This window comes from Lithobates pipiens, unplaced genomic scaffold, assembly GCF_037356315.1.
Source record: "Lithobates pipiens isolate NorthernLeopardFrog02 unplaced genomic scaffold, aLitPip1_a1.2 Scaffold_3, whole genome shotgun sequence".
Classification (NCBI taxonomy): Eukaryota; Metazoa; Chordata; class Amphibia; order Anura; family Ranidae; genus Lithobates; species Lithobates pipiens.
In genome coordinates, this window is record NW_027507790.1 from 6289048 (window position 1) to 6312162 (window position 23115).

At 41.2% G+C, this 23115-nt stretch overlaps 1 protein-coding gene across 1 annotated transcript in view; it reads right to left on the reverse strand.

Moving 5' to 3' along the window:
• The window catches only part of SEC14L2 (SEC14 like lipid binding 2), a 73654-nt gene that overhangs the window by 43431 nt on the left and 7108 nt on the right, over nucleotides 1-23115 (reverse strand). The window contains exons 2-4 of the mRNA XM_077461200.1: nucleotides 12081-12162; nucleotides 8976-9019; nucleotides 6073-6135 (exon numbers count right to left, since the gene is read on the reverse strand). Of these exons, the coding sequence (XP_077317326.1) occupies nucleotides 6073-6135; nucleotides 8976-9019; nucleotides 12081-12162 (189 nt within the window). The remainder of the gene's footprint in view (nucleotides 1-6072; nucleotides 6136-8975; nucleotides 9020-12080; nucleotides 12163-23115) is intronic.

A 23115-nucleotide genomic window follows, 5' to 3' on the forward strand; every position in this document is an offset into this window, starting at 1 on the left:
CATTTTTACACTAAAAATTTGAACCTGAAAGGCGCCTCTCAAGCCTCCAAAGTGTGAAAGCGCGAGTGCTTTCACAGTGGGGTGAAGCACTTGCAGGACAGGAAAAATAGTATTTGGAGAGGTGCAGGAACAGTGTATACACTATTCCTCCACCGCCCCTGCTATTGGAATCAATGGGCAGTGTTGCTGAAGCGCCTGCAAAGCACTTCGGCAGCAGCGCTATGCGCTTTGCGGGTGCTTTTAACCCTTTATTTGCCCACTAGCGGGTGGTTAAATGCGCCCCCCTAGTGCCTAACAGCAGTAAAGCACCGCTAAAACTAGCAACACTTTACAGCTAACGCCCCCACCCCAGTGCGAATGTAGCCTAAGACCCCTTTCACACTTCACACTGAGGCGCTCGAAAACCACCCATAAAATGTTGGGTGTTTTTGCGGTGGCTGTATTAGCGTCAAGGGTTTTTTAAGGTCACGTGACCCAAAACAACCATTTTGCAGTGCTTTTCAGGAGCTTTTGAAACACTTCCCATTCATTTCAATGGACAGGGGCATTTTTTAAGTGCTTTTTGAAGCTCTCCAAAGATGCTCCTTGCAGGACTTTTTTCACAGCCCCGTCAGCGCACCACCCCAGTGTGAAAGGATCCATTGATATTAATAAGAAACAGTTTTCATGAGCTTTTCAGGCACTCTCTTTAGTGTGAAAGTGGTCTTAATGAATGATTGAGACCCCTTTCACACTGAAGAGCTTTTTAAGCACTTTTGCGTTAAAAAAAAAGAACACCTGAAAACCTCACGAAAACTGCTTCCCATTAAAATCAATGAATGCTTTTGCACTGGGGCGGTGCGCTGGCAGGGAGGTGAAAAACTTCTGCAAGCAGCATCTTTGGAGCATGTTTGGAGCGCTAAGGCTGCTTTCACACTGGGGCTGCTCTTTAACGCTTTTTTAGCGGCACTTTTCGGCCACTAGCAGGGGTTAATAGCGCCAATGTTGCGGCGCTTCCAAAGGGCTTTTCAGGCGCCTTGGAAGTGCTACCCATTATTTCCAATGGGCAGGGGTGGTGCAGGAGCGCTGTATACAGAGATAGTATATAGAGGTATACAAAGTTGCTGCTTACAGGACTTTTTTCCCATGCCACAAGCACACTGCCCTAGTGTGAAAGCACTCAGGCTTTCACACTGGGTAAACATGAGAGGTCGTTTTCAGGTGCTTTACAGGTGTTATTTGTAGCGCTAAACCGCCTGAAAACTGCCTCAGTGTGAAAGTAGCCTTAAAAAACGCACCCCTCACCATTGAAATGAATAGGAAGATAAAAAGCACTTCAAAATGGTTCTTGCAGTCGTTTTTTTGAGTCACATGACCTTCAAAAAAAGTGCACTGCTAATTCAAAAGCGCCTGAAAAGTGCTGCAAATGCTCTCAGCATTTTATAGGCAGTTTTCAAGCACCTCAGTGTGAAAGGGGTCTAAAAATGTCTGTCTACCCTTATTTCTATTTTTTAGGCACCGACAAGTTTGTAGAGGCCGAACTGCTGACAGCTTTAAAGAAGAAATAAACCCTCCTATCCTTTACAGCCAAGAAAGCTGCTTCTGTTTGATCTGAAACTGTCATGGTGCTGCACATGTGATCAGTTATGACACCAGCCATTTGATGGTTTGAGAGTTTGGTTGAGAACACAATGTGAGACGTTCACCAATACCTTTCAGGAATGTAACTGTTTTTTCAAACTGTTTAAAAAAAATGGGGTTAGTTCCACTTTATGATTTACTACTGAGGCTCTGGGCTTCAGCAAAATGGCAGCCTCCAGCAAGAAGAAACAGGAACAATGCTGGAGGCAATTTACAACACACACTCATTTTGGTACAGTAATTATAAATGTGGAATGTATGTTTCTTGCTAAAGAACATTTTTTATGGGTAAAGTTTCGCTTTAATTGAGAAAATGGTCAATTCAAAGCAAAAGTAAGCTGGTGAGGAGAAAGGATTATGGCAACTGCTTTCTGGGTCGCTGAGGGATTTCTGTTGACTTTTTGGAAGGGAAAAATAAGACAGTAACATCTGCTTATTATGTAAGTGTTTTGAGAAAATTAGCAAAACAGCTAGCCAAAATGTGCAATGTAAATTTGCATCGGAGAGCCATCTTCCATCACAACAATGCCCCTGCCAATTCAGCTCTTCAATCATTAGACATCGACCTTACGGTCCTGATTTAGCATCTTCTGACTTTTTCTTACATCTTAACTTGAAAACGTTTTTTTCGGTACCCATTTTGATACCAACAATATAAAAATGGCTGCTTAGCCATGGTTAAATTCTCAGGACGCTCAGTTCTCCTGGGATGGTATAAATGGCTGCTTAGAGATGGTTAAATTCTCTGGACGCTCAGTTCTCCTGGGATGGTATAAATGGCTGCTTAGAGATGGTTAAATTCTCTGGACGCTCAGTTCTCCTGGGATGGTATAAATGGCTGCTTTGCCATGGTTAAATTCTCGGGACGCTCAGTTCTCCTGGGATGGTATAAATGGCTGCTTTGCCATGGTTAAATTCTCGGGATGCTCAGTTCTCCTGGCTGGTATCGCTTAAAGAAGGTTCTGAATGTGGATAGAGCTTATATATAAAAATATAGGTTATTCCAAAAATTGTGTTCTTTTCTATTCGATTTTCACATGAACCTTTTCAATACCACACACACACAATATATACAGTATATATGACAACGTTTGATGTGTCAAGCTAAATTCAGTTTTACCATGTGAGGTCTGTGAAGGTTCTCGTATGTCCAGGTCATGTATACCTAGTAGTATTCAGTCACATTAACTGGACTCGTTCTGTAATGTTGAAGACATTTTGCAGCACATAAGTACGGTAGCTTATAACTGAATAAACCACTTTAATAAGCTATGAAACATCTTCAACATTACAGAACAAGTCCAATTTATTATGATTAATGAGTGATCCTGCTTGACAGGGGAACTTCAGAATACTACCAGTAAAGAAAAGAGTGTGAGAAACTGAAATTTGTTTTTCTAACTCGATTGACAGGTTAAAACATTTCTGCTGATTCACCTTGCTCTGTCTCCTTATCTTGAGATAAGCAGACATTATCGATTATAGCCTATGGAGACTTTCCATATCATGCAATTATTCCATATCATGCAATTATTCCATATCATGCAATTATTCCATATCATGCACAAAATAAGTATATGGGGGAAAAAAAAGATTTTCCTGAGAATCTGCTATAGGAAGCCTTGTGTACAAGCAACTTGTGGTACAGTATGCAATTTTCCATACATCTATCAGCCAAAATAAGAGGCCATTATGGCTAGAGGCACTACTTCTTATACCACATTAAGAAGTATTAACCTACACGTATTTGCTGGCACACATGAACAAGGGTATCAGAGTAAGGGTTTTCATTAATCTGACACCTATTTATATGCAGAGCAGGTTTTTCCTAGCAGATTAGTTAAATGGATTTTACACGTCTGGACTGCAGCCAGTTAAACTGCTCAGTTAACGTCACATAGCATAGATGTGTTGTGTTTTAATTATAACATTAGAAACTGGTCCTGGAAAAAAATTGCGAATAAGCTATGGTAAGTAGTGAACCTTTACTATATAAACCTATGTATATAAGTAGGTAAAGTTACAGGAAAAATCTTGGATATAAAAAAGAAAAAAAAAAAATGATATCCCCTTTTACACGTCTGGGTTAGCTCAATGGTAGTGTCAAAACAGTGAGTTTACTCCGCGCCAGATATAGTTTTCAGGGCATTCCTGCCCACTTCTATTTAAACAAACATCAAATCTTTACACATGTATGTCTTCCCATTCGGGGGGTTTTCCCCATCACTATGAATCAAACAAAACATTCAGCCCTGGTTCTCTTGTGGCAGCTTTACTGCTCCAAGTACCTCTTCAGGGTCTTCCTGGCCATCAATACCTTTTTTGGTCCTCCTGACCATGAAACACATCCCAGTGTTTATGCACAGACGCTGCCCCTCAGCTCCTCGTCTTCCTTACAACTTCCTAGCTGTTCTGTCCCTCATGGACTCTCTCTCAGGCTTGGACCTTGCTCTTTCCCGACCTGGACACCATAGTGCACAGCAGCACCTTTCATGGCTCCCTTCACACACTGACCCTCTCGGGAGGGTGGCGCTCTAAGCTGTATCTCTGGCTCTCATAAGAAGCCAGCACAAACCTGTGCCATTAGTGTGCTTGCGTAAACCATCATTTTACCCAGTTGCAAGGGGTCACCCTGCTACAACACTTAAACCCAACAAATGGCTGCTGCCTTGCTCTGTAAGTCTTTACCTTTATATTACCAATATAATTCTACAGAAGATAGAATAAAACTACAATGAAAAAAACATATGCTATATACCGTACATAAAAATTGCACATTAAAAAGTTGGCCAGATGCTTCTATTGCTTGACTTGACCTCCACATGACCAGCTCTATACCAGCTTTGCCTATACACCCTCATGATCTGAAAAATCCATTTGCCATCCATAGTGCATGGGATGAAAAACAGGATTATATGAAGCCTATATATTTAGGTTGATGTAGTCAGCATGCAAAAAGGATTTCAGTACTTTCAGTTTGACACCTATTGGCAATTTAAAGGCTGATTATTAAAAGCCCACACAAGTAGTCATTTACTGCCCCTTATGCCCCGTACACACGAGCGGACTTTTCAACATCCAAAGTCCGAAGGACCGAGTCCGTCAGACTATCCGATCGTGTGTGGGCTGCAACGGACTTTTGATTCGCCAAAGTCTGACGGACTTTAGAAATGAAGCATGCTTCAAATTTTCCCGAAGGAACTCCGCCGGACCCGGTCCCCTTCGAAAACTCCGCTCGTGTGTATGCTACTCCGACGGACTAAAACCGACGCTAGGGCAGCTATTGGCTACTGGCTATGAACTTCCTTATTCGAGTCAGGTCGTACGTCATCACGTTCGAATCCGTCGGAGTTTAGTGTGATCGTGTGTGGCCAAGTCCGTTCGGCCGAAAAGTCTGTCAGAACTCCGTCGGAACTCCGGCGGAACTCCTTTGGAAGTCTGTCGGACATAAGTCCTCTCGTGTGTACGGGGCATTAGGCTACTTTCACACCAGTTTGCAGCAAAAACACATATGTGTTTTTGCTGTGATTTCACTGCATTTGTGGTGCGGTTTTTAATGGACATGTGCATCAAAAACGCATTGTGTGTGCGTCTTTCCAGAGTATTTGACGCGTTTTACATTGCTTTTAATGTGAAGGTGCATTTTTGGTGCAGTTTTGTTAACTCCCCAAACAAACATACTCCAAAAATGCCACAAGCAGATTTTTTTTCACTGCAACGGAAGCGCACTGCCCCAGTGTGAACACATTCATTGATTTTAAAGGGAAGCATTTTTCTTGAGCTTTTCAGGTGCTTTTTTTAACGCAAAAGTGCTTGAAAAACTCCTCAGTGTGAAAGCAGCCTAAACTCAATGTAACCCTTAATCTTAACTCCATGCCCTTGGTAAAATGTATTCTATTGCAGTGATAGACAATGTAAACTTACAGCAATAAATACTATAATGCTGAGACAAATGATTAACATTTTTATTGTGTTCAAATATCATGGAACAAAAGCTACAATATGCAGTATTTGCAGTGCCAAATATGCTGCACACTGATTTCTGCATGAAAACCAAATTCAAAGTGGTCTCCTCAAGACACTACACATAAGGAATCATCCCACCTGCGTTTAGCAGGAAAAATAGATCTGGGAAGTATAAACCAACTTTAGATTTCCCAGAAGAGTTTCTCCTGCGTGTAGATGTACTTGCGCTTACACGCATTTAGCTGCATAAATCCTGGCTAAACAGTCCTGAAACACAGACAGTTCATATTTATGTGAATGCAGCTATATGCGACTGAACACCTAGGTGTGAACTCCATCATTGTAAAACAATTTATGCTTCCAGATATGTGTTTAGAAATGGGCACTACTTGCATCTGAACATGTGTGTTGCAATGCCCATGTGCATGGAGTCTAGGGGTCTCAAGCACCCATAGAATGGAACAGGGATGTGTATATTTTACTCACCTCAGGAGGTTGCCAGTTTTCCAGCACTCTGTCAGAATCCATATGCTTCCGAAACTCCATATGCTGCATAAGAAGTTCAATTCAGTCAACTTAAAGAATCATTGGTAAAAAATGCAGTAACATAACAACATAGGACTTGTAAGACTTTTAATACAGAAAGCCTTCAACTCTACAAAGCGATATTTATATCTTAAAAGATTAAAAAGATTTTTTCCACTGAAGTTAACAATATAAAAGAGGTATAAATAGCGACCACTGAACCCATTAAAGAGGAAGTAAACCCTGATGAGTTTACTTCCTCTTTTTTTCCCTGCAAAGGTAAAGCATAATGGACTACTATGCATCGCATAGTAGTCCATTATGTGTCACTTACCTGACACAGGAGCCAGCGAAGTCCCCGCTGTCCCCTGTAGTCCGCCGCATCCATCTTGCTGGTGGCGTCTCGCAGCTCCGCCGCTGTCATTCGGCGAAGCCGCGATGACGTCACTCCCGCGCATGCGCACGGGTGTCGACAAATGCGGCAGCTCCATTCTTGGAACTGCCGCGTTCAGTGCGCCTGCGCACCACTGTCTACAGCGCATGCGCCGTAGACAGCGGTGCCCGTTTTTGGGCAAATATCTCCTAAACCATATAGGTTTAGAAGATATTGCTTGGACCTACAGGTAAGCCTTAATCTAGGCTTACCTGTAGGTCAAAGTGGTTTGTAAGGGTTTACAACCACTTTAAGGAAAGTATTATTATTATTTTTTTTCTTACAAAAGAACTTTACAAAGGACTAACAAAAGTTCCTGAATCTTTCTTGACAGCCAAGTGTGCTGCCCTGCATATCAGAACTCAGGAAACTGTGATAGGAAGGGGCAAAGTTAGGCTCTACTGCACTGAACACAGCTGTCCTTCTAACTATGGAAGCTTCCCTACAGGAAGCAAGAGCAGAGTGAAGATGTCATCATTGTGCTGCTGTTCTTTCAGCATTCAATCACATATTGAGACAACACCAAGTTGTATTTTTCAATTGCAGAGGTCATAGGAATGGTTCTGCTGTTTTTGATAAGGGGTTTTTGGATCACTACACTGGATATACAGAATTACAAATCTTTAGGCCTCATACACCCATGCAAAGGGCCATTTTTGCCCACACAGGGTGTACAGGTGTTACATGCATCCACATGCAAGTAGATACATTTATGTCTATTGAAATGCAGCAGCTGCAAAGACACAGTCGCAGGTCCCAATTTGACAGCCGTGCAGGTGCGTATCCCTGACAGCCGTGCAGGTGCGTATCCCAGCTGCCGTGTCCATGCATTTTCTGAGTCCCAGTAGACATGAAAGGGACTGCTTGCACATGGATGCACGGAAAACTTGTACATCCGGGTAAAGACAACCCTTTGTATGGATAGGTATACCCATGTGAATGAGGCCTTAAAGCAGTACTAAACTTATTTTCTTTTAAACTGTACCTACAGGTAAGCCCACAATAAGGCCTATCTGTAGGTACAGTAAATATATCCTAAACTTGCGGTGTTTAGGAGATATTCACATTGGATGCAGCTGGTGATGTCACCAGCACATGCGCTCTGAAGGTCTGGCATACCGTGGCGGACCTTCAGAGTTCCGTGCCGCAGCCGAGGGCTCCTGCACTTTTACACAATAGTGACATTATCATGGGCCCAGCCACTCATATACCGGGAGCCCAGCAACCCGGAAGGAAGACTGGGGGTAGATTGAAACCCTGTCAGTGGTGACAGCGCACCCCTTGGGGGTTTCATTCTAAGGTAAGTATTCCATAATGTGCTAGTATGCTATGCGTACTAGAACATTATGCCATTGCCTTACAGTCGATTTTTATTTTTAAATGACGTGATTTACTAACGTTTTAAAAGAATAAAGCAGCTCTGTCATTTTTTTAACTGTTGCCTGGAATTTACATGTGCAGCTACTTTTTTGGCCTTGCTTTATTTGCAATCTCATGAGATCAATTATTTGAGAACTTATGGCCACCATATATCATCATTTGAGTTTAAGGCCTCATGCACAGTGGACGTTATAAAAACATCATTATGCCGCGTACACACGATCGCACATTCCAACAACAAAATCCATGTTTTTTTTCCCCGGCGGATGGTGGCTCAAACTTGTCTTGCATACACACGGTCACACAAATCTTGTCGGAAATTCCAAACGTCAAGAACGCAGGGACATAAGATGAACTGAGAAAATTGAAGTTCAATAGCCAGTGCGGCTTTTCTGCTTGATTCTGAGCATGCGTGGAACTTTGTGCTTTGGAATTGTGTACAACGGATTTTGTTGTTGGAAAATTTGAGATCCAGATCTCCAATTTTGTTTGTCGGAAATTACAACAGAAAATGTCTGATGGAGCCTACACAAGCTCCCATCGAACATTTCCCGTCAGAAAATCCAACCATGTGTATGTGCCATTAGCGCTAGCTGTAGAAAGCTGTAACTGTAGAATGAGTTTTTCAACTTTTTGCAGTAGCGTTCGTCAGCTTTTTTTTTTTTTTTATATCAAAACTATACTCCCATAAATGATTATGGCTCAAAAACGCTGATAAATGCCAAATAGCTGCAATTTTCAGCATTTTTTAGCGTTCTTCAGCTTTTATCAGCGTTAGAGCGTTTTACAGCTGAAAAACTCCTCTTAAAACCCACTAGTTCTGGGGGTTTTGTTCCAGCTATAAAACGCCCCTGCCAAAAAACGCTGATAACAGCCTATGTGTGCATGGACATATAGGATAACATGCTGGGGAGTTTACTGGCTGCAGAAAAAAAAACGCCTTAAGCCAAAAACAGCAGCTGTTAAACGTCCAATGTGCACGAGGCCTAAAACAAAGTCTTTAATAATTGCAGAAGATATTGTTACAGTCTTGCAAGTTTACATTCCTCACCTTTCGCAGCATACTCTCTGATTTCTGCAGGTTAAAGCATCGGGCTGGGAGATGGGACAGAGAAGAGAGGAGATTAGACAGAGATTACAGGGATATTACAATACAGACATATAATCCATAATCCTTAACCCATTTATTGCCAAAGGGTCCTGCAACACAATAAAGCAGATAACATACTGCATGCTCCTGGGACAGCAAAATACTTTCAGAAAGTAAATATTATAGCAATGATAGAAAAATATTTCTTGTCAGAGGTGATCTGCAAATAACGCACAGTTGCTCTTTGACCCTACGGACTAACTGGTTATTCCACAAAGGGCACTGGGAACAAAAGTGAACAGGCAATATGTGTTACAATTCTGTTCATATCTTTTTATATGTATCCATTTAAAACACACAAAAAAATAAAAAATAAAAAAAAGGTGCTACTACGTTCCACATAAGGAACTTCTCCCTGTACTGCTGCCACAGGGAAGGCAGCAGGAGTAGGAACATGTAACATGTTCCCAAAGGTGAACTTATCCTTTAATTGAACAACCTGAAGTTAGAAGCCGAATGGCTAAAATGCAGAGCTGCATAGATTTTGCACTTTCTAGTTTTAGTAAATGAAGGTCACAGTTGCAAACAGTTCTATGCTTTTTCATTTGAAATAGATGGATAATTACTGATCATCAACACTACTACGTTATTGAAGAGTGGGGAGTATTAGGATGAAAGTACTGTAGTAGGTATACCTAAATGCATGGTATAAAAGCAGAATATAATTTAGCATTGATATCAAATGTATTTATACAATAAAAATAATTGATTTTACTTTACAGAAGTTAGCAACAAATGATCAATGCAAAACAGCAACCATTATCTGTGATAAAAAAAGTTTAAAGTTGAGGAAAAAATAATGAAACAAAGATAATAGTATTTATAATAAAACCATCATTGGAAATAATGTATCTACTTTAATCACTAGATGATTAGTACTTTGAAGTCTTTTGTATCGGTGAGCTTGCTTTCATTGGCATTAGTTTAAGATCAATGATTATCTCCATGTAATATAATCAATCTGATATGCACACTTGTTATCATGGGAGATATTGCTGCAATTATATAGCTGAAGGTCAAATGTGTGATACTGTAATGCCAGCTTGGTTATCATCTAAGACAGTGAAAATGCAAACATACGGATGAAAAAGAGGGGCAGTTTGCTCATATCTTCATTATTATTATGCCAATATTTCAAGGAACAAAGTACTGAGATGTGAATTGATTTATAACCATCAAACAGCAATAAATATATTTTTAAAAAAGTAGCAAAACTCCAGCAAATTTATATTACATCCACTACATACCGTATATACTCGAGTATAAGCCGAGTTTTTCAGCACATTTTTTAGGCTGAAACCTCACTGTGCCCATCTGCAGCCTCACCGTACCCATCTGCAGCCTCACTGTGCCCATCTGCAGCCTCACTGTGCCCATCTGCAGCCTCACTGTGCCCATCTGCAGCTGTACCTGTGATTACTAAAACAGCGGGTGTCTCCCGCTGTGTCATGCAGTCTGTTTGGGGGCCATCCATTGTAACAAAGCCCCACCTCCTCATCGTCCGTGATAGACGGAACACTGATACAATGCTGGAAAACTGTATCAGTATTCCGTCTATAATGAACGAGAAGGAGGCGGGGCTTTGTTACAATGGACGGCCTTCAAACAGACTGTATGACACAGCGGGAGACACCCACTGTTTTAGTTATCAAAGGTACAGCTGCAGATGGGCATGACACAGCGGGAAACACCCACTGTTTTAGTTATCACAGGTACAGCTGCAGATGGGCACAGCGAGGCTGCATATGGGTACAGGGAGGCTGCAGATGGGCACAGTGAGGCTGCAGATGGGCACAGTGAGGCTGCAGATGGGCACAGTGAGGCTGCAGATGGGCATTGTTTACCCAGTAGCTTCTGCATTTCCCACCCTAGGCTTATACTTGAGTCAATACGTTTTCCCAGTTTTTTGTGGTAAAATTAGGTGCCTCAGCTTATATTCGGGTCGGCCTATACTGGAGTATATACTGTATTTTTTTTATAGCTGCAAGCATCTTCACTGTGAACTGTGCAACAACCTTCTTCCCCAGAAGTCACGATGATAGGACTCACCCACTCATCCTTAAAATGGCCATGCACATTAAGATTTCTCAAATTTTGCCCATGGGGGAATCCCTTTATACCCCATCCACTCTAAACAGCATAGATGGATGAATCTGCATGCTGGCTACTGTATTCTGACAGATCGCACTCACAGCTGTCAGAATACTGGAACTGTCCACACATGACTGGATGAAGGCAATGTTTGGTCAAGAGGTTCTTGCCCAGCTTCTCTGACAAAAGTGGATTAAAAAATCATCTTTTGTCAAGCTGGGTGGTGTCGACGAGGCCACCCACGGAACATATTTCTGCTGATTCAGCAGGAATCAGCCAAAGATGAATCTGTGGACAATAGAGGCACTGCACAACATGGATCTCATGCCTCCCTCTCCTATATACATGTTCTTGGTATTTGACTGTCAGCACTAAGCACTGTGCAAAGAAAAAGATCCCTAAATTGTAGTACAGTGTACTTGCTCTCACTCTCTAAGGCCCCTTTCACACTGAGATGTTTTTCAGGCGCTACATCGCTAAAAATATCGCCTGAAAAAAATCTGGCCCCTTTCACTCCAGTGTGAAAGCAAGAGGGTTTTCACACTGGAGCGGTGCGCTAGCAGGATGGTAAAAAAAGTCCTGCTAGCAGCATCTTTGGAGCAGTAAAGGATCGGTGTATTCACCGCTCCTACCCATTGAAATCAATGGGGCAGTGCGGCTATACCGCACCGGTTTTAACCCTTTTTCGGCCAATAGCGGGGGTTAAAACCCCAGTAAAGCCCCAGTGTGAAAGGGGCCTTACTCTCAGTCTGAGTTCTGCAGAAAAGGAGGTTACAGGAAGCTAATATGAAGCTATATTCAAGTATTTATAATAGCTATATTCATAAACATACATTTGGATTAAAAAGAAAAATACTTCTAGATTAATATTTTTTTCTATAATATCTGCCTGGAGTTCCACTTTGAGGATCTCACCTCGGAGCCATCGCAGCAGAAAGTAGTCATCCTGAGAGTATGGTGGCAGGTTGGGTAGAAGGTCCTTTACATTCTCACGGAACTGGGAAGAGAAGAGTCACATTTATTAATCGTCCTGAAGTAACTCTCAAGCCCCATACACACTATCAGTTTTTTCTGCTGAGTTTTTCCGTCAGATTTACCAAAACCATGTAGTAGAAGGGCCTGCCTGATTGCATACAAATTGAAACTCCTAAGTTTTGACCTCATATTACATGGTTTTGGTAAATCTGAAGGAAAAACTCAGCAGAAAAACTCATAGTGTGTATGGGGCTTCACCAAAGCTTATAATGCAACTATTATACACATGAGATTATTGCACGAATGATCGTCCATTTTTTTATTTTGCATGCTGGTCTCATATCGAAAATGAAGAGGTTACTAAATGTACGAAAATTCTCGTATGACAGAATACAACTTTGGGGAAGTGATGTAATGTATTGTAATGTATGCTTTCATTTACAAGCATGCATGGTCTTGCTCTTCCAATTTTTTTTGGGATGAATAATGTACTTATTAAGTGAAAATCGTACAATCTGGTATCGTACAAGCAAACATTTTGCGCTTTTCCCTTCAGATAACCTGTTGATCGCCTCTCGAAAGCTGCGTACTGACAATTAGATTATTGTGTGATCGATTAGAAAATTTTCATCCGATGTTCTGACCGTGTGTACTACACAGCAAATATAGTACTATGTGAGAGAAAGAATTGATATACTACATCTCTTTACACCAGCATAAATAGATTTGAGAAGACAGTTGTTTGATCCAGTTGTTCTCAGTCTCCTCAGGTAACAATCTCATATCTGACACTTATGAATAAACAACCACCTGCTGGGCAGCAGGACAACTGATAAGACTCACCGATTAGAAAACATTACCCAATCAATTTTGATCCCTCTTGGAACAAATAATAAGGTTGATTAGAAAACCTTACATGATCAATCATGATCCCCCTCGGGACTATCTTTGCCCCCTCCCCCAACTTTCTAAATGGGGCCTCCCAATCTTGGTGTCTTCAATGGTTGCATTATGCATCCACATTTGACTGCCCTCACAGATATATCGATTTTAGAAAGTCTCCAGAGCACCAACTGCATAAGCAAACTGGAAACACAATAGAGCTGCTTAGTTTGACCTTTAGTACCCTATAATCTATGAGACATACTGATAAGAGAAGTGTTATAGCAAACAGAAACTCTCTTATGTGCCTGAAAGAAGTTGATGAAAATAAATCTTACAAAGAGCTATTATTTTGACATTAATTAGAATTGACTTGGTTTTGACATGATAAATAGGCGCTTCAGTAAAACACAAAAAGGCGACATTTTGTGTACAAAGAATAAGACTGGAATCTCATTTTGACAGAGAAAATCTGCCCTGACAGTGGAAGAGCAGTTCTAAACTGAATTATGTGCAAAAGAATCTTCTATATCAGGGATATGCAATTAGCGAACCTCCAGCTGTTGCAAAACTACAAGTCCCATCATGCCTCTTCCTCTGGGTGGCATGCTTGTGGCTGTCAGGGTCTTGCTATGCCTCATGGGACTTGTAGTTCTGCAACAGCTGGAGGTCCACTAATTGCATATCCCTGTTCTATATTATAACTATTATGACTTGTTACAGGGATCCATTAAACTGGGGTGACACCCATAGGACCCCCACCCTCGCTATAACAGTAAGGTGCTCTACTGGCACTATGATCAATAGGCTCTGCTGCATGATGGGAAATGCTCATATAAACATAGAAATGTGACGGCAGAAGAAGACTGAGTAGTCCACCAAGTCTATCTATATCTCTCATATATATATTATATATATATATATATATATATATATATATATATATATATATATATATATATATATATATATATCTCTATATATATATATATCTCTATATATATATCTCCATATATATATATATATATATATATATATATATATATATATATAGATAGATAGATAGATAGATAGATAGATAGATAGATAGATAGATAGATAGATAGATAGATAGATAGATAGATTTATTTTTATTTTTTTCGTTCAATTTATTGTCTAACTATAGATCTATGTTTGTCCCCAGCATGTTTGAAGCCAACCAAGATGCATCACATATGTATGCCCCATAAGAGACATGACATATATTTATTGTTTGCAATCCTAACGTGGGTGAGATACATGCACATTTTTGAATGGTTTTATGTAAGCACATTTAAATTTGTCCACAGTAAGCTTTAAGTCCACTGAGATAGGCAAACCAAAGGTTGAGGGATGTAAGCGTAAAGAAATTAATCGGACACAGCACTACCATATATAGAGAATGGGAAAGTATGGGTTTTTATAGTTCAGATATCTTAAAGTGGAAGTAAACCCACTTTTTTAACTTTTACCTACAGGAAAGCCTATAATAAGGCTTACCTGTAGGTAAAAAAAATATCTCCTAAACCTGTACGGTTTAGGAGATATTCCCCTCGGTATGCGCCGCTGACTGCAGCGGCGCATGCGCACAAGGGGGTTCTCTCCGCGAAAATCCGGCAGCGCTCGTCCGGCCGGATTTAAATCTCCCGCGCGCATGCGCGGGAGTGACGATATCGCGGCTCCGGCCACTCACAGCGCCGGAGCCGCGATACCCGGAAGAGACGCTGAGGGAGCATGTCGGCTTCCTCGGCGTGGATCGGGCGAGATGTCGGGGCCTCGTTCTAAGGTAAGTATTTCATAATGAGCTAGTATGCGGTGCATACTAGCTCATTATGCCTTTTGCTTTGCAGGTTTTAAAAAAATAAAATAAAAAAATGCGGGTTTACTACCGCTTTAAAACAGCCATTGAGGCTGATTCACTAAAGAAATTGAGAATCTTTACTCAAAGATTGTGTGAATATTTACTTAATTTATCCAATAATTTAAAAAGCAAGTTCCTTAAAGTTATGTCTAAGCCCTTGTACACACGATCAGACATTCTGACGGAAAATGTCCAATCGGATCGTGTTGTCAGATAATCCGACCGTGTGTGGGCTCCATCGGACTGTTTCCAACCAACAAAGTTTTAGAGCTGGGCTATAAAATTTTCTGACAACATGATCCGATCAGACTTTGTCCGATCGTTTGTAGAGAATTCCGATCGGACAAAGTGCCACGCGTGCTCAGATCAAATGACGAGACCAAAGCTATTGGCTACTAGCCTGAACGTAGTCCCATCGTAACGATATAACATCATCACGTTCTGAACGATCGGATTTTCTGACAACTTTGTCCAACCGTGTGTATGCAACACCAGTTTCGGACAAAATCCGTCGTACAAAATCCGACGGATTGGTTGTCGGAATGTCCGACCGTGTGTACAAGGGCTAACTGGTACTTAGTGCCTGACAGGTTATCTAAAAGGTTCCTCCCCATTATGTTTTAGAGAATTCGGTCAGGTGGGAACTATGTTCCATACATGGTGGACTTGTCCCAGAGTTATGAGTTTTGGATTAGGATGCCCGCTCTGATTTATTCTGTCACTATGGTTAACGTACCTAAAACCCATGTACAGCACTCCTAAACGAGTCTGTAGAGGGAGTTCCTAAGCACACCCAATTGTTGATATTTTATATGTTGCTCGAAGCAAAGATAGCTACCTCTTGTAAAAGCCTTGTAGTAGATATTATCGTAGCTAAACGCAAACTTAACTGGATAATGTTGCATGAAAGAAATTGCTAGTGGGCTCCAGGACTAAAACCAACACTTTGACAGAGTTTGGTCATCGTGGATATGATATCGACAACCTTTAATGTGACTTCTTGTTAATGCTCCTTGAGGATTGGCACTGGGCAAGCAAATATCTTCCCCATTCTTCTTTTTCTACTCTGCCTTTTCTTATTCTCTTCTCTCTCTGTAACTTGGAAATGCTCATTATATGTCATAGTCCTTCTAAAAGGGAGAGGGGACTTTCTTGTCCTCTGTCACATAGTGATGGTCATTATGGAGGGAACTCGGGGCTTTGGTAACTACTGTATATGTTGGATGTATATGTCAGCTGTATGGCTCCAATTCTTGCTGTTAATAGCCCTTCCTGGACTACCTCACCACCTTCCCTCACTCAATACTCTCTGCATGCTTCTATATGGAGGATATTTGGTTACAAGTAGTCCATCTGGTGATATGCCTGGGAACTATGCCATCTTTGATCTTGTCTGAATATATTTGGTCTCCATAGCCCATGTGGAGATTTTCATGGTGTATCTCTACTCTTTTTGATATACTGGTCTGAGCTATATTTGCCTACCATTAGTCTGTACTTTTGTATTTGTTACTTGAAAAAAGTAAAGAAAAAGCAAATACCTGTTCGCTTTGAATACTCAATCATGTACAGTGGCTTTTTACATAATCGGACAATTGAAATATGTAGTCGCATAATTGTTGAGATTCTCAACTCCTTTAGTAAATCAGCTCATTTGGTTGTTTGTTTTTTTAGTTAAGGCCTGCAATATCTAAAAATTACAATATCTACAACCTATGTAGCAACTGTATGTATTTTCTAGTTGATTGTACTATACTGGATGCCTGTTTTCCTCTCCTGGTGACTCTCTCCTCTGATTTTTGGTCCAAAGGTAATGTTTCACCCTGAGATGCCAGTGCCAAGGAGTACTGCAGATAGAACTAATGGGCACTTCAACCTTTAAGGTCTAACGTAAAAATATAACATAATATTACTAGAGTAAATATGAATGCCATGGCTGTGCTGGAAGTAGTCATTTTTGCCACCCCTTGTCGCTTGTTGCTAGGATGCTGGTGGCCAGGTGGCACAGCCTATTTAGCTGCTAGGACACAGGAGGCTGGCCACACAGTATCACTAGTTGTTATGGTGCAGGAAGCTGCTAGCACCACAACAATTAATGATACTGTATGGCCCGGGAGCTGAACATGGACTTAACACCCACTGAGGAGATAGTATCTGGACACTTCACCATCAGTGGAACCCTCTCACTGTACCTCCAGGAGTGCTGCCTAAAGTCGGGCATAAATGGATTGAAATTCAGCTGGTTCAGCAAAGACCAATCAAACTTCGATCCATGTATGGGCTAGCTGGTTGTACACAAGTTGATCTATCAACTTTATTATTGTGTATTCGCTTCCTTCATTGCTAGAACACAGGCACCAGCTTGCTAGTCAGGTCACAGGACTGGACTTATAATGTGGGCAGATCCTGCCCCATCAGGTCCATCAGACTTGTGATTGAGGGTGGATGGCAGTAGGTGAATCCTATAGCAGCTATTATGCCCTGTACATGCGGTCGGAAATTCCAAACGGAAACGGTCCGATCAGATTATGTTGTCAGAAAATCCGATCGTGTGTGGGCTCTCTTGGACTTTTTCCATTGGAAATTCAGACGGAAAACTTTTGCGAGCTGGATTTGATTGTTTTTTCCAATCGTTTGTAGAGAATTCTGATGGACAAAGTGCCACGCATGCTCAGAATAAATTACGAGACGAAAGCTATTGGCTACTGGCCTCTACGTAGTCCTATCCTACGCAACGAACGTCACCGCGTTCAGAACGATCGGATTTTTCAACAACTTTGTCCAACCGTGTGTATGCAACACAAATTTCGTCCAAAATCCGTCGGAAAAAATCTGACGGATTTTGTGGTCGGAATGTCTGACCGTGTGTACAGGGCATAAGACTGAATTGCAGGTATGAAATCTTGCCACTGGTGTCCACTGTCAATCAAAAGGCTGGTGGACCTGACGGGGGAACTAGCCTCTCAGAGTTCCCCATCAGGACCGCCTCCTGTCTGATCAACAGCATACGGCAGTGGGCGGATTGCATAGCAGCTATTCAATCCAACAGCAGCTATGAAATTCACCCACTGCTTTCTGCTGTCAGTCACAAGGAATCCAGACCTGGTGGGGAACCAGTCTTAGTTCCTCTAACAGGCTCCACCCACCTCACAACAAAACCTCTCCACCTTCCGTGCCTGTCTGAGTGATGGGCACAGTGACCAAGCAGGGGACAACACCAAGCCTATGAGTTTATCAGGTTCAGCGTTATAGAGCTGCACTGAGGGCATTTCAGCCTTAATGCTGGTTGCCTCTTGCAACAAATTTATATACCTGCTCCTAGCATGAATCTGTTGCAAACAACAATATTTGTTGAGTGCAGGTGCAACTGAATCCTAAAGAATGTCTATGACAGCGATGTAAAAATTGGTGGCCCTCCAGCTGTTGCAGAACTACAAGACTCATCATGCCTCTGCCTTTGGGAGTCATGCTTGTAAGTGTCAGCCTTGCAATGCCTCATGGGACTTGTAGTTCCCCAACAGATGGAGGGCTGCCAGATTGACACCTGTGGTCTATGACATTCTTTATGAATTGCAGGAAATATGTTTTGTTAAAAGAAAAGCAAAGTGAAGGTGTCTTCTGTTTGTTCATCCACCAGCCAAATATACTCACTAATCCAATCTCTCTTATCACCTCCATGGAAGCCCTTGCTCTGGTATAGGAGAGCTTGTGATCTTCCCCATGTGTCAGTGCCTGGGCCTGAGCGGCCCAACACCAGGCTGAATCACTATCAGAAGACACTGGGTTTTGCCCTGAATAGGCATGATAAACGTATGGAAGGGTGAAGGCTTGAAACTTCTGTCAGGTCTATAAGTATTTTTCCCCACATTCTTTCCTGTTTAATGCCATCACCTAGACAGGAAGCGGGTGGAAATCTCCATAACCCAAACATCCTGCACACTATACTAGAAAAAATGTTTATGAAATTTCCCTAACCACAATGGGAATAAAGCATTGGCGTAGATACTAATTATTCCTCACTCTATTAAAAACTATCCAAAAAAACACTTTGGCTTAAAGGAGAAGTAGAGCCAAAGCTTGTTTGGTTCTACTTCTCCTGTGGATCACAGGAGTGCAGGTGAAGCCCGCTGTCTGCTGGGGTCACAGAGCTGGTCCACCAGGCTCTGGAAAGATTAAGACCATATGGTCAGGATCCTTCTGCATGCCTGGACCGAAATCTGGCTCAGCCGTCGGCTCCCACCCCCTCCACAGGCCAGTGCTCTGGGGGAGCAGAGAGCCAGTGACTGACAGTCAGCAGCTCTCTGCTCAGGGAGCTCTGAGAACCAAGGGATAGGCAGTGTTTGATCGCTCAGTTCTAAGCCTTAGAGCCGGCTGAGGACAGATGCATCGGACTGATGCTGCATCCACCTAGGTAAGCATGGTAAAAATAAAAAATAAATAAGAAACCCTATACTTCTCTTTTAAGTGTATCTATGGTAATAATGTAAAAACATAAATTAATTTCCATACTGCATTTCAATCATTTGTAGCCTACTCCTATTAATCTGAAAGATCTTGACGTTTGTAATCCCCACACATTTACTTCTTTGAGGTCTATGATGTGTGTTCTCCATGCCCTGTTGATAAGCACTGCTGTGTGACACATTTCACAGAGCCTGTCTTCTAAAATACAGAGGTGCTGTGAGGAGGAGTTTCAAGAGGCGGAGCCAGTGCAGGAATCATTGCTTGCAGACTGCAAGGTACCATGAGTTATGTAGTCCTTAGAAATTAAAAGTAAACAGCAGAGGAAAAGATGCCCCCCCCCTCCCCCCGGTGCCACATTTGGTAGCTTTCAGGTGGGAGCAGATACCTATCAAATCCAGGTATCTGCTCCCACTTTTGGGGAAAGATTGCTGCACATTGAGCTACATATTGTCCGGCCCCTCCCCCCCACCTGCTGCCTTCTGGAGACACAGGTCCCAAAAGACAGCAGGGACCATTCAAAAAGCACAGCAGGACTTGCGCATGCGCAGTAGGAAACGGGCTGTGAAGCCATAAGGCTTCATTTCCTGTTTCCCTTAGTAATGATGCCAGCGCCAGCACCTGGAGCTGAGGGACGGTTTGGCTTCACGTGCCCAGGACAGGTAAGTGTCCATATATTAAAAAAGTCAGCAGTTACAGTATTTGTAGCTGCTGACTTTTACTTTTTTTTTTTTACCCAGGCGGAACTCTGCTTTAAGTTTGGCTTTCACATTCTAAAACTGATATATGCATTCTAATTAAACCTTATTCACAAGCAAGTTTTGTTAAAGTGTTCACTTATTCCTAAATGCAGTTCAGTCAACTTGTTAGAGTTTTTGGTGAAAGATAACAAAGTGATATTTGTCTAGGTCTCCTACTATCATCAAAAGCCATGTGACTAATGTCCTCGTATCAGGTGTATGATGGCACTAAGGTCATAAACACAGTGGCCTTAAGCAGTCAAGGTCTCTGCTTTGCTCTATGAACCTGATTAGATAAATGAGTTGCATTAACTATTGGATAACACCCAGTTTACCCATATCATACAATACAGTGGTGGCTTCAATATGACTGTGTCATGATTATATAATGCATGTGACGGGTCATAGGCAAAAATAAAAACCGATAAAAGATTTAGGAAAGTTTTAACCCTTTTCACTCCATTGGTTTTTCTAAGCAAGTTTGGCCCATATAAAAATACAAGCCTAATGTTATGCAAGTAGGACAAATTACCAATTTCTACACAGCTACATTATTAGGAATGCAACATGCTATAATGTTTAGGGCTGAAACAACTAATCGATTAATCGACAACTAATCGATTATGAAATTAATCGATTACTATTTTCATAATCGATTAATCGGCCAGTAACAAAATGGGGTTAAAGTTAATGAGTCTGATGATATTTACCAGATTGACCCTTTAATAGTATATCTCTCCTCTAATAGTATATACACTATATCTCTCCTCTAATGGTATATACAGTATATCTCTCCTCTAATGGTTTATACAGTATATCCCCTCTAATAGTATATGCAGTATATCTCTCTTCTAATAGTATATACAGTATATCTCTCTTCTAATAGTATCTACAGTATATCTCTTATAGTATATACAGTATATATCCTCTAATAGTATATACAGTATATCTTCAATAGTATATCTCCTCTAATAGTATATACAGTATATCTCCTCTAATAGTATATACAGTATATCCCCTCTAATAGAATATGCAGTATATCTCTCCTCTAATAGTATATACAGTATCTCTCCTCTAATAGTATATACAGTATCTCTCTCTTCTAATAGTATATATCCTCTAATAGTATATACAGTATATCTTCAATAGTATATCTCCTCTAATAGTATATACAGTATATATCCCCTCTAATATATACAGTATATCTCTTCTGTCTGTTATTCTCAGAGTGGATTAGATATTTTACTCCCTAACCATATAGTTGGTTATTTATATTTACCACTGCATAGAGATATTTAAGAATAAAATTGCCTTTTTTTTAAACTTTACATATTAACTAAATTATACACCACACTTTTTATTAAGGTTATTAACCGATTAATCGAAACAATAATCGGTCAACTAATCGATTATGAAAATAATCGTTAGTTGCAGCCCTAATAATGTTCATACGGTGAAAAATAGTGACTCATGTAATTGGGCAAGTAGCTGCCATCATCCGTTGCATAGCTATGAAGTATAAAAAAAAAAACTCTATTGTGGGATTTTTAAGGCCTAAGGCCGCGTACACACGGGCGGATTGTCTGCCCAACTAAGTTCGTCAGACAATCCGACAGACAGTCCGTTCAAAATTTGCATGAACGGACTTGACCACACACGATGAGCAGACAGTCCGCTGAAAGCGTGCGTGATGACATGTACAGCACGTACGACGGGACTAGAAAGACGACGTCCAATACACTGCAATGCAACCTTCGGCCGTGTAAATCCTTTCTGAGCATGCGCCATACTTAGTCCGTCCAACTTGCCTACACACGAGCGGACTGTCCGCTGAAACCAAGTTTGGACGGACAAAACCAAGTTTGAACAGACTGTCTTACGGAAATTCCGTAAGACTTTGTTCGTCAGATTGTCCGCTGAAGCCCACACACGAGCGGATTGTCCGCTGAAACACGGTTCAGCGGACTAAGTTGGACAGACAATCCGCCCGTGTGTACGCGGCCTTAGAGATTTTCTATACTTCATGTTCATTTGGTAATCCTTGAAGAACAGCTTTCATCACTGAATGGACATCATCAGAGGAAGAGTCTTCTACCTCTGACATTGTCCGCTAAGTGATGTTGTGACGTCATCACGCACGCCGGTGGATCAGCGGTGACGCTTTTGTTGTACACACTGGTCTCTATGCATCTTATGTGAGCGGTATTTTTTGATAAATGTAATTGTGGTCCTAAATACTACACTACAGAATTTGTATCTTTGTTTCTTTTTTACTCCATTAAGAGTTTGGTGTGGGATGCCAAGTTACCCTAGAATCTGTGAACACTAGAGCTGCATGGCAATTATGCACTATTGATCTCTTACCGGGGTTCTTCAGTTTCCCAACCTTTTTTTTAACTCTATTTAATTTAACAAAAGTGTGGAAACTGTTTGAAGATCCTGTATATAACTTAAGATCCTATATACACGGTAAGGAGTGTGAGCACCAGGGGGCACTTGGAAGTGGACACTTGTGTGTAGTGCACTTTTGGGCACGTCACCACTATCACAGGAACAAACATGGTTTGTTTTTCCAAGGATTCCTCTTAAATAAGGACTTGTACCTGAGTTGTTTTACACCGAACTTATATTACATATATTTATTGTGTTCTATAAAACCATTCTCACTATATTGAATTAATATAGTAGTGGTGATGTATTTTCTTGAAATTTTTGTTTAAAGGAATAGTGCGCTTATTTTAGTTAAAGTATTCATGGTTCTGTATTCGAATGATCAGTGTAATGCTTTTTATGATAGATAGATAGATAGATAGATAGATAGATAGATATTTAAGTTGACAGGTATAGAGATAAATAGATTACATAGATAGAGAAAAAAAAAAAAAAGATATTAAAGCGGGACTCCGCGTTTTTTTTTTTTTTTTTAAAAGCCAGCAGCTACAAATACTGCAGCTGCTGACTTTTAAAATAGTGACACTTACCTGTCCAGCGCGCCCGCGATGTCGGCACCCGA